The sequence below is a fragment of the Phyllostomus discolor genome, chromosome 10 (assembly GCF_004126475.2).
Source record: "Phyllostomus discolor isolate MPI-MPIP mPhyDis1 chromosome 10, mPhyDis1.pri.v3, whole genome shotgun sequence".
Lineage (NCBI taxonomy): Eukaryota > Metazoa > Chordata > Mammalia > Chiroptera > Phyllostomidae > Phyllostomus > Phyllostomus discolor.
In genome coordinates, this window is record NC_040912.2 from 14096575 (window position 1) to 14113599 (window position 17025).

Consider the following 17025-nt stretch of genomic DNA (forward strand, 5'->3'; position numbering starts at 1 on the left):
TTACTCGCACTAGCTACATTCAAGTGCTCAAAAGCTACATGTGGCTAATGGCTGCCGTATTAAACAAGGGAAATGTAGAACATGTTGCAGAAAGTTCTGTTAGGCAGCAATCCTTTCTGCTGACAGCCAAGGCTAATGAGGTTAACAAGGAGTCCCTGTGAAGGGGAGGGAAAATTCATCAAATTATTCCGAATCAGCATGCCCCCGCTCAACGTTTCCAAATCCTTCTGTTGTTACACATACACGCACACACAGAGCTGTCTTGGTCATCATAAATAATTATATCTTTACATCTTCCATAGCCACTTTTTAAAAAAAATCCTTACCTAAGAATATCTTCATTGATTTTAGAGAGAGGAGAATGGGGGAGGGAGGGAGGGGGGAGAGAGAGGGACAGAGAGAGAGAGAAACATCAGTGTGAGAGAAACACAGATCCGTTGCCTCCCCTATGTGCCCCAGCAGGGGATGGAACCTGCCACCTAGGTGCATGCCCTGACCAGAAATCAAACCTGTGAACTGTCAGCACACTGGACGATGCTCCAACCAGCTGAGCCACCCAGCCAGGCAGCCACCACTTTAACATGGGTGAAGCAAGCCTTGAACCCGCTACTGGAGGGAGACTGTGATTTCATGAATAACTAACATAATTCTCCCTGTCACAACAGCAGATTTCTCATTGAGGAGCACACGCTTTTGAATGCATGTTACTTTATTGAAATGCACATATATACAGTGACGACAAGGGGGAACTCTGCAGAGCTGAGTACAGTGGCTGCATGCATCAGGAGGACAGGCAGACTCGAGTTTTACAGAAGGAAAGAGGGCTTGAAAAGTAGGCAAAGACCGGAGAGCAACTTTCATTTCCCATCACCACATAGAAGGGTCTTCCAGCCTGTCAAACATAAGAAGCACAGCATGTAAGAGAAACTTCCCAGCTTCCTGGGAGGGTTGCAGGACTGGGCCATCCCATTCTGAACTGAAAGGTGGTGGGAAACTGTTGAAAAGGCCCCAGGTAGCATTCCGAGTAGGAGACAATGTAGAATTTCAGGGCAGGAGACAGTGGCAAAGTGCGCAAAGCAGCTTTCACTCGTGGAAACGGGAGTCTCAGACAGATCTCAGAGGGACTATTTAAAAGGCTCTGTATTTATCAAAGAAGCCAAAGAACTCTGCAATATTTCTGAGGATCGAAACTACACAAATCACACGAAACTGTAACAAGAAAGTTATTGTTGCTGGACTCTGAATATGCTTCCTTTGTTTCCCTGTCAAAGCTTGCTGTGCTATTTACTGGACTATAAGGACCCCCTTTTAATAAAATAGCATTCACAGGCAACTTCAAGCCTGTCAAGTTTTGTTTCCTTCTAACTGCACTTGATTGTCAATCAGCGTGCGATTAACTTTATTTCATGTGCTAACCATGCAACTCCAGGCCACAAAGCAAACAACAGCAGAGAGGCTGCAAGTAGGTCTGGATGGTTCTTTTTCTTACCCTAAGTAGACATAGCTTCCCTAAACTTTTTACTGTAGCAAACAGCATAAGCATGTCCATAAAATATGAGAAAGCATGTATTGGTTAGTATGTAGAAACAATCCTTTTGAATTTTCCATCTGCTTCCCTTGCATTTTTAATTACATTTATTGGGGTGGCATCGGTTAATAAAATATAGGTCTCAGGTGTACAGTTCTATAATATATCATCTGTATATTGTATTGTGTGTTTGTCCCTCCTGCTTCCCTTGCATTTGCTGTTAAGTCTGGCTGGTCCCTCAGGGATGAGGGGCGGGGGGGGGGGGGGGGGGGGGGGGGGGGGGGCGGCGCTGTTCCTGAAACAAGAGCACTGGGTTCCACTCTGCTCCCAGTGGCTGTTTCCCTCAGAGAAAACCAGCCTGACTCCTCCCGAGTCTCACCTTCGCCCCGGCTGCCCATGGCACAAGAGAACAGCGGGAGGGTTGGAGAGAAGGTGATGGACGGCTCATCGGGTCATCTGCTTTATTTTTTAACTTTTTACTTACGTATTTTTTATCTTATTAAATGTATTGGGGTGACATTGGCTCATAGGGTCACATAGGTTTCGGGTATACATTTCTGTGACAAGCCAGTCATCTGATTTAATCGCTGAGGAGAACCCCAATGAGAGTGGCACGGCAGTCACACACACACCGAGCCAGTGTTCCAGTGACCTCTTCTGGGGACCTTGGTTCTTGCCGTGTCAAGTTCAGGGTTTAAGGCAGGCAAGCTACCACAGCAATGGGTGAACCACGTGCCATGGGACCTCACTGGCAGGGAGAGGAGACAGCAGGGGACCAACGAGACAGTTATGAGAACTGAGGACCAAGCTTCTTCTTTTCAGAGGAACCCCTGGTACAGGAGGCACCAGAGCATCCTGGCCCAATGCTTGGCCCCGAGATACTGGTGGGCACCTCTTGCCAAAACAGTCTGCACTCCAAGAAAGCCCCAAGGCTGCAGATAAGCCCCTAAGAATAATTCCTTGTTCATTCAGTCATGGAGTACAATAAACTACGGCATGACATCGGTGAACTAAAAGATGTTAAAAAATAAACAAGCTCCCTCCAATTTATCTACAGTTTCACGTAAAACCAGAGGGACTGGAGAAAGACTCCTGAGGGACACACCCTAGGGTGTACCCACACTCCATACAGTGTGTAAAAAAACTAAAGGTTACCCCGGCCACAGTGGGGCGGCCAGCCGTTTCAACAGAAAGATGGGGGCCACTGTGTGCTCCCCAGTGCTAACGCAGGAGAAATTCTACAGAGTAATTCCTGGGGTCCAAGTCACTTACATTTAAACTTTTCCACGGAGCACCACAAAATCTGCAGTAGAAATAGCATCCCAGAGAAGTTTAGAGATTCACACATGACTACGTGAAAAGAGAGGCCCTCCCGACCTCGTTCCACACCCGCGTTTCTCTCCGAATCCTACCTGGTCCGGAACACCTCCTGCCCCAGGCAGCCCTGTCCGATTCCCCTCCCCCGGCACCGTGAGCTCTGCAGCAACATCCTCACGCGAGCTTCTTCGTACCTAGTCCTGGGAATGTTTTCCGTGCTTTCTCGCATCAAGAGGTCTGAAATCAGCGTCTCAGGGCTGGACCGTTTTCCATATCTAACAACAATAAAAAAAGGAAAAGTTCTTTAAAGCAAGTTTGGAGTATTCGTAAAAATCTTTAGGAAAAAGAAGACAGTCTCCCGTTTGAGGTATGACACCTGAAAGTTATTTTCAGTTGGTCGTCTGCTGACAACGCATCTAGGTATAGAAAGCATACATTACCAAAAACATAAATATGATTTCAAATCAAACATATATAATTTTGTTAAATATTCAAATAACAGATTATTTAAACCCAACCAAAAATCCAAATACTTATATTTTTATACCACAAATAATACATATGTAGATATATTTATATAACTAGGTAACAGGATATAAAAACACACCAAAGCTGTGATTTTAACGTTTCCATAATTAGTTAATTAGCTATAGTTCTGATGGCGTGCAGCAGTTTAAATCTTAACAAAGAGACCAGAAGGCATTTCAGAAACATCCCTCAGGCGGAACAGTCAGTGACCGAAGTTCTGGACCCACCTGTGTCTTTCACTCTCAGTTTTCTCATCTGTAAAAACAAAATTACGCCCCATGCTTCCGTCGGAGCCTTTGTGAAAAGTCGGTGTGAGTCATGATGCTGCGAAAGCAACAAAGTGATGCACAAGCGCGAGTCACCACTGCCGATACCCACCCATCCTCACAGAGAGCAGCAGGGCCCCGGGCCTATGCCATTTGTACTTGTTCGGGGCCGATAAGCTAAAAGCCTTCTCTCACGCTGTGATTTTAATCTGCCCTGTAAATATAAAGAAATCCCACTGGTCCATAACAATGTTTCTGGTCTTTTTCTCCAGCTTTTGGATATGAATCGACAATATGAGAATGCAGGCTCTGCTTTCCTGCCGGGATGGCGTCCATTTCTCGCTCCAGGTCAATGAGTACATGGATTCATACCTCCCTCCTTCCCTCTCACCATCTTTCCTTCCGTCACTCTGCTAAAGAGTCCAACAAGTGCATAGCAACAAGTTGTATTTTTTGAAGAGCTGATTTCCCCTTTTTCAAAAAAGGCATGGGACACCAGCAGCCACTTTGCTCACAAATGAAAAATCAGCCTGGCGTGGACTGATTAGCTAATAGGTAATTACCTAAGAGATAAAACAGGACCAAAGCTGTCTGGGTGTACTCTAACTGCCTGCAAAGCACAATTAAATCTAAATTTTCGGGAAATTTTTCCTATTATTGCTTCTTTCCTGGGTCTCAACAGAAAAAAAAAAAAAAAAAGCAAAGCAAACTCCCCGTCCCCATGATTTGTAAGGTCTCCTCAAAGGTTTTCTGCAGTTGTGATATCAGACTGCAGGCTGCCACTTACACTTACTTATTCCGTCCATCAGTTGATTTTACTAATCTTAAAACTCGTGGGCAACCTTAATTCCTTTATGGTCATCATGCTCCAGGGAATGAAAGACCTGGCCGAAAGTTTTACAATTCACCAGGTAAAGAAACTGAATCTGTAGTAGCAGGATTTGCACAGGACAGCAGTGTTCACTATTCGTGCTTCTCTAATTTATTCTGGAGTATCCTTTTTCTCTATGATGCTCTAACTTGCAAAGACAGAGTCTGTAGGGGAAAACACATCCCAACCTGGCTGCACGCTAGAGTCACCTGGAGGGCTTTTAAAACCAGTGTGCAGTCCAAGCCCCACTCCCACCTCACCCCCAGGTTCTGATTTACCTGGTTAGGGGGTGCGGCCCAGCATCAGTCTACTTTTCATAAATTCCTCAGGGGGTCCCAATGCATGACCAGGATGGGAAATTCAGTCACTAATCTAGGACTGGGTTTCTCAACCTCAGCACTGTGGCCATTTTGGGACTGGATAATTCTTTGTTGTGGGGAGCTGTCCTAGGCATAATGGGACAGCTAGCAGCACCCCTGGCCTCTACCCATTAGATGCCAGTACACCACCCCTCGTTGTGACACCCAAAACTGTCTCCAGACGTTGCCAAATATCCTGGGGAGCAAAAAGTCAGCCTGAGTTGAGAACCACTGATCTAGCAAAATATGGTAGATCCATGCTCTAGAAAAAAACAAGGTAGCTTGCAGAAGCAGTGAACCAGGGGATAAGCTTAAAAACATGGACTGTGCTGAAAAAGCAAGGAAAGAGAACATTTATGACAAAGCCAAACATACAAATGACACTGGAATTTTCAAAAACATCAACATGTGCATATGAGCCATGTGTTGGGGCGGAGGCAAATAACACAGACAATGGAGATTATTGGTGCAGCTCATAAACCTCTGATGGTTTCTAAGCAGGAATCTACACAAAGACGAGACGGAAAACTCAGCTCCAGGACTAACACACTTCCACTGACCCTGAATCTCTTCCCATGGAACTCAAGTCCCTTTCCCTTGTTTCTTCCTCATCCAAGACGCTGGAGGCCACACTAACTGCTGATGGTGCTGACAACGTCCCAGGAAAATCAGCAGGGGCAGGGGGGCTGCAACTTCATCACCCCTAAAAAGGTTTCATGAACTATTCTTACTTTCATGGTCTGTCAGATGGAGATATCTAGACTCAGTCCAAAGCTTTGAGGTCAAGACTGAACAAAATTGTGCCTAGAAAAACATTTTGAAATGTGAAAGCTTTATCTCATGTAATGGTAGAGCTTTATAGCAACTCTGCAAAAATAAGTTCTTTGGTCTGTAAGTTGGCATAAGAAGAATTAGCAGCAAATAAGTTTCTGAGACTCTATTAGGATATAAAACAGTGTTGTTTTTTACAAATTAATATTATCAGGCTTTAAGGACCATACACCAATACTATTTTAATTTTGGCATCTCATGTGTTTTTAATTCTATGTAAATTGAGACTTTTTGAAAAACTCACTATTAAAGAGCTTTTCAATTAAACATTTAAAAAAATGAAACTTTATTTAAGAAATAGAAATTCTCCCCACTTTGCATCGTTTCCAACCACTCTCTGTCTTGTAAACAGTAAATACATGGTAAAAACAAAAGACAGCACCTTAGAAAACACAATTTAAACATGTTAAATAACATTAATGCTTTCAAAGGGTTGTTTTTACCTTATTGAGGCCATTTGCTCTCAAGAATCAAAATAAGATACTGAACGATTTAGAACTAAGATGAGCCAATTTTGGAAACAAATTTTAAGTCCTCTATTATTTATAAAATTCGTTAAATTGGATTTTTTTGCTTAATATTTGATTTTGAGAATGAAAATGCGGAATTTCATTTCGCTTCCTGTGGGTTCAGGGTGAGGCTTACAATCTCGCGAATTCCACGTAATCTCTAGATTCACCCTGGAGTCACTAGACCGATGGACGTTCCTGTCTAACGCTGCACTGAGTGGGCACTTCCTTTTCAGGACTCGCCTGCTGTGAAACAGGAAAGACTCTGCCTTTCAGATCCGCTGTTTTCTGCTAAATCTCTATTTATTTGGGACAGGGTTTTCAAGTAAAGGTCTGGGACTGGAAGGAAAAAAGCTCCACTTGTCCTTTCCCAAACACCGTCACTCCATTCGCTCTGAGCAGGTCGCACTGTCTGGCAGCATCTTAGCAGCCCAGCCACCTCCTCCTTGGTTTTCGTTGTTGTTTTCCCTGGACAGAGCCCCTGCCCCCTGTTTCCCCTGCAGCCCTTTCCTGGGAGTGCTGCTGACCCCTCTCACGGGGTACTCCCCCATCCCAGCGTCCACACAGTCCCCCAACTGCTTCAAGACAAAAAAGACAAAGGGACGGGTGGGAGGAGACGCCAGCCACACCTCCCAGAGAACTTGAGTCTTTGCGCCCGGATTTTCTGCTGTCGGTGCAGCGGGAAAGTACTCAGTGCCTTGCACGAACACACCTGGGAGCTGAGTAAGTCCCGATGCTGTCCTGCCCCGGGATAAAGGAAAAGAAATAGCCCCCGTCCCCTCTGAGACCCCCAGGATCTCTGGGTAAGCAGGCCAGGCAGGAGCTCCTGAAGCGGGCCCCCCCCAAGCCCACCCACCTCTGCCTGGTGATGAGGTTGATGTAGTGTCGCAGCGCCGAGTAGTATCTGGCCAGGTCCTCCGCAGACGCGTTCTCTCCCGGGTTTTCGGGTTTGGAGGGGTACGCCTCGGCCAGCGCGCCGAGGCACACGAGCAGGGACAGGGCGAGGGTCAGTCCTGACAGCCCCAGTCGCTTGCTCCGCAGCATCTGAGGGCACCAAAGGCACAGGGGAGAGGGCTCGACGGTTTAAAGCACACACGCCCGCCCGTCCCCCTGCTACCACCGAGGACCCCCGCACCCGTGCTCAACCCAGTGATCCAGAGAGGAGCAGAGCGTGGCAGGCACCCCCACCCCCACCCCCACTACCGGGGGGCTTCGGGCACAGTCTGCGCTGGCCGGCTGCTCTGCTCCACCTGAAAACTCCGTGCAACTTCGGTCCAAGTCACAGGGCCCAGAGTCGCTTAGTGGGGGGCGCAGAGAGGGGGAGGGGGGCGCCAGTTGGACCTTCTTCCTGCCTGCTTGAGGAACATCGCTTTCCTACCGCCTTCCCCAGAATGCGTGCCAGAGAAGGAAAGTTTCTTCTCGGACACTTGCGGTCTGTGCGGCTGCAGGAGCGTGGATGAGGGCTGCCTGCTGAGACCACTCCGGGGGGCGATTTGGGAGAGAGAGCGGGGGGAACTGCTGCCCGGGCCCGTCAGTCCCCTGTCTGATCCCAGGCTGGACGCGCCCGGCGTCGGAGCCCCAGGGACTCCTCCTGGAGGGAGACCTCCCGGCAGCCTGAGAACCCGGGGGACACTGCCGGCGGCTCTGGGGTGGGGGGCGTCTGCTCCTACCCTTCCTCCAGGGAAGGGTAGGAGCAGCCCCGCGAACCGCCCCGCCGGGAGGGTCTGGGAGAAGGATGACTGGACGATCAAAGGGGTCCAGGAGGGGCGGTGGAATTTAGTTGCTCGCAGCAGCTGGAGCGCATGGGGCTGGGGAGCAGCGCACGACCCGCCCAGTGCCCCGGGGCTTCGCAGAGCGTGAGACGGGGCCCCAGCATCAACGCCCCCCTTGGGTCCGGTCAAGCCCGGAGGGAAGTAGAACTCACGGTGGTGGTGGTGGTGGTGGCGGCGGTGGCGGTGGCGGTGGCGGGCGTGGCTGGCGGTGAGAGCTCTGCCGTCCTGTCCGGAGCGCCTCTCCCGAGGGTGAGAGCCGGCGAACGACGTGTGTGGAGAGGATTGCAACAGGGCTTTTATGGGGTTCCTTGCAGCAGCAGGAGGGGCCTTGGACAGTCACGCTCTGGTGACTCCCACCCTCCGCTTCCCGCCCGGGTGTGGGAGGGGGAGGGGTTGGAACTACAGCAGCACGAGTGAGTGTCTCTGCGGGAACCACCCACACCCAACTCTCCCACCCCAGGCGCTGTCCCCGGAGAGCGGGGCCTGGCTCTGGGTGAGCAAGGCAGCGCCTTCCCAAAGCGCTGGACAGCGCCAAAGTCAAGTGCCTGCCCTCCAGCAGTGCCCAAACCACGTTTCCCCCACCAGCCAGGGACGGAAGCAGCCCAGATCATCTTTGTCACCCGTCACCAGGACCACCAACTCGTTGGGCACCAGGGTAGGGTGTACCTGAATTCTCTACTTAGTGGGGCATCTCTGGGACCCAAGCAGCAACCGCACCAGGCACAACGCCTGCGCAACTTCAGGGCAGTCAACTCGGTGCACAAATTTCCCTGCGCTTAAATCAGGTGGGAGGCGCCTGCCCCGAGTCCCAAGTGAGCGGGTCCTCTCTCCTCCCAGGGGCTGAGGAGGGGTTCCCTGGCTTTGGCCCCTCTCTCTGGCTGGTTTTGCAGATGCATCAGCCCTTCCCAAGTATGTCCCCAGAGGTCCCAAAGGCAGAGCCTGAAAGTGTGGAGAGAAAACCCTGAGTGGGGCAGCACATAGTAGGTAGACTCACTTCCTTGGTTTGGTGGGAAAGAGCCACGTTTCAAGGGTCAAGAAGCCCTTAAATCCCAATGAAAAAAATTTCGGTCCCAAGGGACAAGTAGTTTAAAAGAACAGCAACTTCTCTTGCCCTTGGTGATGGAAATAAAACAGGTAAAAAAAAAAAGAAAAGAAAAAGAAAAAGATTATTATAGGTTCAGGATTTTACGTAGTGGACTACATCTTTAAATTCCCTGAACACTCCTAGGAGTCTGAATCTTTCTAAATAAAAAAGTGCATATTAGGATGTTAAAGAGTTAAGTTACTACATTATTCTGATGTTAAAATGACAAGTGATTCTGTTAAACAGAGACATTCTGTTTCTGTGCTGTGTTGACAGAATTCACTTAGACATCAATGGCTATGTCGCAAGCAATCCTGTTGCGTGTTAGAGGTTTTGAAGACCAGCATCCCTTTCACTTAGCTGAATGCTTCTCCCACATTACTCAAACATATGCCGGGAAAAGAAATCCGGCTCTCAGCGTTGCTCAGGGGTGCTTATCTGGAAGAGTCTTCGGTGTGGAACAGAACACCTTTTACCTTAAGAGTCCCTTTCTTGCTTGATAAGGGGCAGAGCACGGTCCACTTTTCAATCATCTTGTTTTTACATCACATCACAGTTACGTCTGCTGAAACCCAGACTTAGAAGTGTGACCCGCCCTTCCGCCCTTTTAGTATTGTCTCTGTTAAAAGTTTCTTTGTAAATGATGAACTGTTAACTAATGGGCAACCTCTAGATAAAGAGCATAATTGTGTCAAAGTTCCAAGAACTAACTTCGCAGGGAGCCGACTCCAGCAACCCCGTGTTCCTGCTCGCAGAGACTGGCTGATTTGCCACCACAAACAGCAGACCTCCGCCTGACCAGTTTGGAGAGACGCATTGGAGTAGACTGAGCTGACTCGCATGCACAGAACGTCAACTCCCCCGCCCCTGATCCCTCTGTTCTGCTTTCCCTCCCCTCCTAATGGAAACCCCTGCCTGCACTGGGATGTGAGGATGGTCTTTAGGACAAAAGACCACCGTGTTCTCAGGCTGCCAGCCCTTGAACAGACTCTGTTTTCTTCCACCAGCACATGTCCCTTGAGTGTTGGCTTTCAAAGTGGCAGGCAGCAGAAACTGAGTTTGGCATCGGAGTCTTTGAATTAGGGGGAAATCACTTCTAAGGAGATGTACTACTCATGAGTGGGGAAGAATGTGTAGCTTTGATTAATTAAGCTTAAGATACTGTCCCTGGTACCCCATACCAATAAGAGCATATTCTCAGGGTTCAGCATTTGGAGCATAAAAAATGGAGCCACGCGTCCTGCATAAACTCTCACATCCTTATCCCCCGACTCCAGTCCCAGCTGCACCAGGCCTGGGGCCCTGGACAGTCTGCTTCTCCCCTCGGGACTTTGGCTCAATGACTGCCTCCTCTCTTTCCTATAATTTCCAGTTTTGTTAATCCTCACCCCAGGACACGCTTAATGATTCTGGGAGAGAGGAAAAGAGAGGGAGAGTAACACTGATGGGTTGCCTGTCACGCATGCCCCAACTGGAGGCTGAACCCGCAGTCCAGGCATGTGCCCTGAGCATGAATTGAACCTGCAACATTTCGCTCTATGGGACGACACTCCAACCAGCCGAGCCACACCAGCCAGGGGTCTTTCCTATAATTTTCTGTGCACATAAATATATTTACTTATAGCTTATAAATTTGCCTGAGTTTGTTTCATAAAACATAGCAAAACCAAAATCCCCGACAATAATTAAAACAACCGTCACTCAACCTGGTATCTCCTTCTAGCTGCTGAACCGTGTCCCTCCTTTGTTTCAAAATTGTTTATTGTATTTATTTGTACATGCAGTTATTCTTCACAGCTTTATTGAAGTACAACTGAGATACATTCCACTGGATATATCCTTACCCCTACACTCCCAGGTAAGGGTATATTCTTACCTATACATTCCCTTACCTGGGAGTGTATAGGTAAGAATACCTAAGAATACCTATACACTGTGTGTATACCACAATCAAGGTAAGGAACACAGCCCTGGCTGGCATAGCTTAGTGGATTGAGCACGGGCTGCGAACCAAAGTGTCGCAGGTTCGATTCCCAGCCAGGGTACATGCTTGGGTTGCAGGCCATAACCCCCAGCAACTGCACATTGATGTTTCTCTCTCTCTCTCTCTCTCTCTCTCCCTCCCTCCCTCCCTTCCCTCTGTAAAAGTGAATAAATAAAAAATCTTTTTAAAAAAAAAAAGGTAAGGAACACATACATCACCACCAAAAGTTTCCTCCTGTCAGACCTACTCAGTTATCGCATGTATCAATAGCTCATTTCTCTCTATCACTGGGTGGTATTCAATGATATGGATATATATTAAATGTGTTCTCTAAAATCTATTCAACTACCCACGGACTTAGAATTGTTTCCAGTTTGGACTATTACCAATGCAGCTTCTATGAACACTGGTTTACAAGTCCGTATGGACATAGCTTTCATTTCGCTTGGGAAAATACTTAAGGGCAGAATAGCTGGGTCACATGGTAGGTGTATGCTGTCCCACAGTTTACTGATGCTCTGTTCATTGTTTATTTTGCTTTGCTTTCCCCCACCGTGTATGTTTTACTAAATACTTTCTATCACTATGTCTTATGGAAGGATGTGGTAAAGGCTGGGGCAGATAAAGATAAGACAGACAAAAAGTCTAACTGCGTTCTTATAAGTTTGTGGCAGCAACTGAAACCCGTGCAGCAGCCCCAGCCCATAACGACATCTACTGTTGCAGAATGTTCTCATGTTTACAGTAATCCGGAGAGAGTTAGGGGACCCACAGCTGCCAGTGACAGCTAGGGAAGATGGTGAGGGAAGTCAGTGCGAGCTATAACACTGACTCAAGGAATAGGGCGTTTACCACCATGCCCCTGTAAGGTGCGTGTCTCCCCTGTCCCAGAGTATATCCTAGGAATTGGCCTTCTAGCTGGCATACACCTACAGACCACCATGGGGGAGTTTCACCTCTGAATGCGGGTTGTGAAGGCTGTTTTGAGGGGGCATGCCAGACATGCCCCTGTGTCACTTCCCAGTCCCCAGAGAATAGTGGCCACCAAACAATACCACCTTCCAGGTGGCTGTAGGAGATTGGGGAGACCACAGAAGAACTGGCCAAGATGAACAACATCAGACCGGCCTGCAGCCCCTACAATTCGCTTGTGTGCCCCGTCTGAAAGCAGCATGGAACTTGGCGCATGACTGTAGGTTACAGAGAACTAAATAAGGTGATTCCCCCTCTCTTTGCAGCTGTGCCTAGCATAGCTACCCTCCTAGACCAGCTTAGCCATGATCTGGGCACATACCATTATGTGTTAGATTTAGCTAATGCCTTTTTCTCTATTGATATTGGTCCCAAAAGCCAAGACCTTCACCTGGGAATGTTGCCAGTGGACACTGACAGTTTTGCCTCGGTGTCACCTGCACAGCCCTCCTGTTTGCCATGGTCTTGTGGCTGAAGACTCAGCTGCAGAGACTGTACCATCCTCTGTGCAACTGTACCATGACATTGGTGATATCATGCTGACCTCTGATTCTCTTGGAGTTAGAGCATGCTGCTCCCCAGTCCGCTGTGGGCTCACCTCCAGGGTTGAGGATGGGCAGTCAATTCCAACAAAATCCAGGGACCTGGATGGTTTGTCAAATTCTTGGGTGTTGTTTGCTCAGGTAAGACAAAGGTGATGCCTGCCGCCATGACAGATAAGATTCAGGATTTCCCCATCCCACAGAAGCCGAAGCAATTACAAAAATTTTTAGTGTTGCTGGGATACTGGTAGGCTTTTATACCACATTTAGCTAGTGTACCCTCTTTATCACCTCACCCACAGAGGAGCAACCTGGGATTGGGAGGAAGAGGCCTTTAAGGCTGCTAAGCAAGTGGTGAAGACTGTACAAGCACCAGAGGTCATAGGTCAATCTCAGGTATGTGATTTAGATGTCCACATCACCCCTGAAGCCTACACGTGGGTCGTCTGGCAATGGAAAGGGTGCACCAAGGTGCCAACTGGCTTCTGGTCCCAGCTCTGGAAGGGGGCAGAGGCTTGATATGGCCCAACAGAACACATGAATGCTGTTTACCAAGCTCTCCTAGCTACCAAAGCCATTACTGGACCAGCTGAGGTCTGAGTACATACTACCTACCCCATTGCTGGTGGGTACAGGACCTTGTAAACAGGACCTTGTAAAGGACCTGTGTGCTTTAGTCAGCAGCACAGATGGCCACTCCGACTAAACTGAGTGCCTATCTCCAGCAGAGAAGCAAACCAGCAATGAGCCCTCTGGGCCAAGAATTGCAACAGCTCCTGGGCCTGGTTACTTATCAAGATGTGAGCATGGAGGTCCCTGATCCCGTTCCCATTCCTGGGCCTACTATTAACAAGGGACAAGCCCCTGTGCCTGAGGATGCTTAGTAAATGGATGGTTCCTGCCAGGGCCGGACACCCACATGGAGGGCAGTAGCTGATCATCCCAGCACGGACAGCATATGGATGGAGATGGCTCCAGACAAAGAAGTCAGTGGGCTGAGCCAAGAGCTGTCTGCATAGTCATAACCCAAGAACCTGGGCCAGTGACCATCTGCACAGATAGCTGGGCAGTATACAGAGCACTGACCGGTGGCTGACCCGTTGGCAGCAGGGTGATTGCCAAGTAGCTTGAAAACCCCTGTGGGTGCAGGAAATATGGAAGGATGCTGGCATGCTTCTGCCGGCTGGAAGAGGAGGCTCCAGCAGAAGACACAGCCAATTAGCTCCACTGAAAGATGTGCCGTGTGGGACAGAAGACTTTGGGGTATCCAACCTTTTGGGCTTTCTGGGACACACTGGAAGAAGAGGAGTTGTCTTGAGCCACACATTAGACACAAAAACTCTAACAAAAACCAGTGAGCAAAAAAAACGTTTTAAGTGAATTTATAATTTTCTGTTGGGCCTCATTCATAGCCGAACTGGGCTGAATGCAGCCTGCAGGCGGCGGGTTGGACACCCCTGCTGGGAAGTGGTAAAAGCTTGGGGCCTACCGCCCTGTTACTCTGATGTGGTCGTGACCTGTCAGCAATGTGCCATCTGTGCAGAGAAGCACCCTTGCTGGCTGCCCCAAGGGACAGGTCACCTGCGATGAGGAGATACCCTGCTGGCCGGTTGGCAGGTTGACTACATCGGCCCCCTACCACCATCCAAAGGCTCACGCTACCCTTTGACATCGTGGACACAACCACTGGCTTACTGCTACAGACCCATGCAAGTGGGCCACCCAACCAGCCACCTTCCAAGGCCCACAGCAGCTCTGTGCTGCCTATGGGACCCTGGACATCATCAAAAGTGAACAAGGCCATTTCATAGGACATCAGGCTCAACCTGCCACAGGGCAGGCTGAGAAGCCCTCAATATAGATTGGAGATTCCATCTACCATATACCCCACTGGAGACCTCACTGAAAGGTACAATGGCCTCTTGAAAGATGACCTAAAGACTGGCTCTAGCTCATTTCAGGGGTGGACGACCCACCTGTCTGACTGCCTGTGAACCTTAAACAAATGGCCTAGGGTAGGACAAGCATCTGCCATCACCCTCCTCACTAAACCTTGGGCAGTGCCTATCACCTGCAAGTAAGTACACAGGAGCCTGTGCTACCTGGGCTGGGACAACAAGATAATGTGCTCTTGCAGTGCCCTAAGGTATCCCCCCAGGGAAAAGCACCCTCACCTGGCCCTGGCAGGCACAGGTAGAGTCCCGCTGGTATTCCTTGGTGGCTCCTTGGGGAGAGGGACTTGTCATGGGGTTGTAGCTGGCAGCCACGGTAAGGGCCCCTTGGCTTACCCTTGTTTGTTACAACCCACAGCAGACCCCGATTCTTAAGGAAACTTAAATAGCCTCAGTCTGGCAAGTACGCATACCTGCCTTGGCCCTTCGAGTGCAGGAGGCCCTGAGCCTAGGGCTAGATAGGGCACGGTACCAACAGCCAGGGCATCCACTGGTTAGTGTTCCCATATTAACCAAAGACTAGACGATGGCATGTGTATTGCCAGACCACCAAGATTTACCTTTATTGGTTCCCATTAAACATCTCTCATATCACCCTTAGACCCTGCTCTGGAAACTCCTTTCTACAGTAGGACTGTATGCTAGCAGCCGTCAGCCGCTGTTCTGATTGTTGGGTCTGCACTGAATTTCTCACTGCTGCCCCCGCTGGCCTACCATGGAGGATTCACCCTGCAAACCAGAGACATTGGGACTGGCTGCAAGGCTGGAAAGCTCCTGACAGAGGTGCAAGAACCTGTGCCCATATGTATTGAACACAGAAATGGTCCTATAAATGAGACAAGACTGTTCAGTTCATCGGGTAGATGCTGGCAGCCCCATGCAAGAAGATAACGGTAATGACTGCTACCGACCACTGGGGGCAGTATACTATTGGGATACAGGCCCATCCCATCCCATGGGGAGCCCTGCGGGCTTGTGGTCAGTATGGTTGGCCTTACCTCCCATTTAACTGGACTGGGCATTGGACCTGGGGGAGAACAATGCATCCCAGGGCAACTGTTAAATACTCTTCCAAGTGTTCGTTGAAATTAGGACTCATTTCGGGCACACTTTCAAGTTAAGTACTCTGACTGGTGGCTCTACCACCTAGCCACTTTTGTGCCCCCTTCAGGTACTATTCCAACCCAAGAAGCTGTTAAGGCCTCAGAAAATCACACTGCAATGGCCCTTAATCACACCAGATACACTACAGCCCTGGTTTCTGATGAGGTTAACTCAAATGAGGAAAGCTGTGCCTCAGGATAGAATGGCATTAGACTTGCTCACTGCTGCCCAGGGGGCACCTGTGCCGTTCTGCACACGGAGTGGTGCGTATATATCCCTGATAATTCCCACAGTGTATCTCAGGCCTTAACTGCCCTAGGAGCTGAGATTAATCGTACATCAGCCATAGCCTCTGACCCTGTTACAATTTGGTGGAATTCTCTAGGTTCCTGGTGGCACTCCCTTCTCCTAGGTATCTTTGGGTTTTGTCTTGCATGGTTGGTGTTGGGGTGTAGCCTTTGCTGTATCTGTGGTATATGATGCAGTGTGCCAACATGCTCACCACACAGGTCCCCTGTCGGAAGAGTGTAACACAAAGACGTGAGGTGGAGGAGCAATGTTGGGGTGGAGGGTGGAGACACGCTGGACATGGCTCCTCCAACCCCCATAATGGAAGGCTGGCCAGAGGGCCCCTGGCCAGAAGGAATGCATACTGTTTTGGAAATGAGTTGTAAATCCCTCCTTTTCTCCTTTTGGGAGCAGCTTCTTGTCCTGTGTGACTGCTTCTTGACCTTTTGCCTATGTACATGCACACTCAGGTAATGTAGTTTAAAGTCATACACAAGACATGGGCCCCCTTTGTCTGGGGCCCCTTAAAACAAGTCTCAGGCTCAGGCAAGCGTGGTCATCCTTCACCAATCTGCTGCCGCTGGTGCTCCCTAGAATGTGAGTACTAAAGGCTATGTCTGCTCCGTCCAGTCATCCTTGTGGGTTTTTAGGCTTACCCAAATGAGCACTTGAGATCCCCAGGTTTAACCTCCTGTGTTACACCTACCTACCTACCTACCTACCTACCTACCTACCAGGAAAATAAGCAACCTCTGATGTCTGAGATAGGCCTCAATCTTACAGGCTGATCTGAGCTAAGCCACATTCTCCTGTTGGACATAAACAACCTCACAGAACATCCACTTCACACAAAGTCACTATGCAACCCACAGAACACCATGCACTCCCCTTTCTCAGCTAACATGAGTGACCGCAGCATTCTGTCCTCCCTGTAGATAGGATTTATTGAGATATTCAGTTACACTGTTGCTTCTGCTTTCTGACAACATACAAACCTCTGCTTTCTCAGGCCCTCTCTTAAGCCCTTAAGCCTCTTAGGCCCTTACTTAACCAAAGCCTAAATCACACCCTAGGTTCTTTCTAACACCCTCTTTGCTGGCTCCATTGTGTATACTCTC

General features: G+C 49.0%; 1 protein-coding gene across 3 annotated transcripts; it reads right to left on the bottom strand.

The window, feature by feature from the left end:
- Positions 1-690: 690 nt before the first annotated feature.
- On the bottom strand, positions 691-8279 carry NPY (neuropeptide Y). Of its 3 annotated transcripts, none has more exons than XM_036010498.1 (4): positions 8161-8279; positions 7066-7253; positions 3040-3120; positions 691-892 (listed from the first exon to the last, which is right to left on the bottom strand). In XM_036010498.1, the coding sequence occupies exons 2-4, from the start codon at positions 7251-7253 to the stop codon at positions 868-870; spliced, it is 294 nt and encodes a 97-aa protein (XP_035866391.1). In that variant the 5' UTR covers positions 8161-8279; the 3' UTR covers positions 691-867. The 3 variants fall into 3 exon arrangements, with proteins under 3 accessions (XP_035866391.1, XP_035866390.1, XP_028381858.1); XM_036010497.1 differs by having other exon boundaries at positions 8155-8279; XM_028526057.2 differs by having other exon boundaries at positions 8134-8279.
- Between the last annotated feature and the right edge of the window lie 8746 nt (positions 8280-17025).

Bases quoted from the DNA above. Each gene is read 5' to 3' on its own strand.
- NPY (XM_036010498.1), bottom strand. From the start codon at position 7,253: ATGCTGCGGAGCAAGCGACTGGGGCTGTCAGGACTGACCCTCGCCCTG. The intron at 3,121-7,065 runs GTGGGTGGGCTT...TATTGTTGTTAG, and splicing joins AACCTCATCACCAGGCAGAG to ATATGGAAAACGGTCCAGCC. The intron at 893-3,039 runs GTACGAAGAAGC...TATGTTTGACAG, and splicing joins GAAAACATTCCCAGGACTAG to GCTGGAAGACCCTTCTATGT.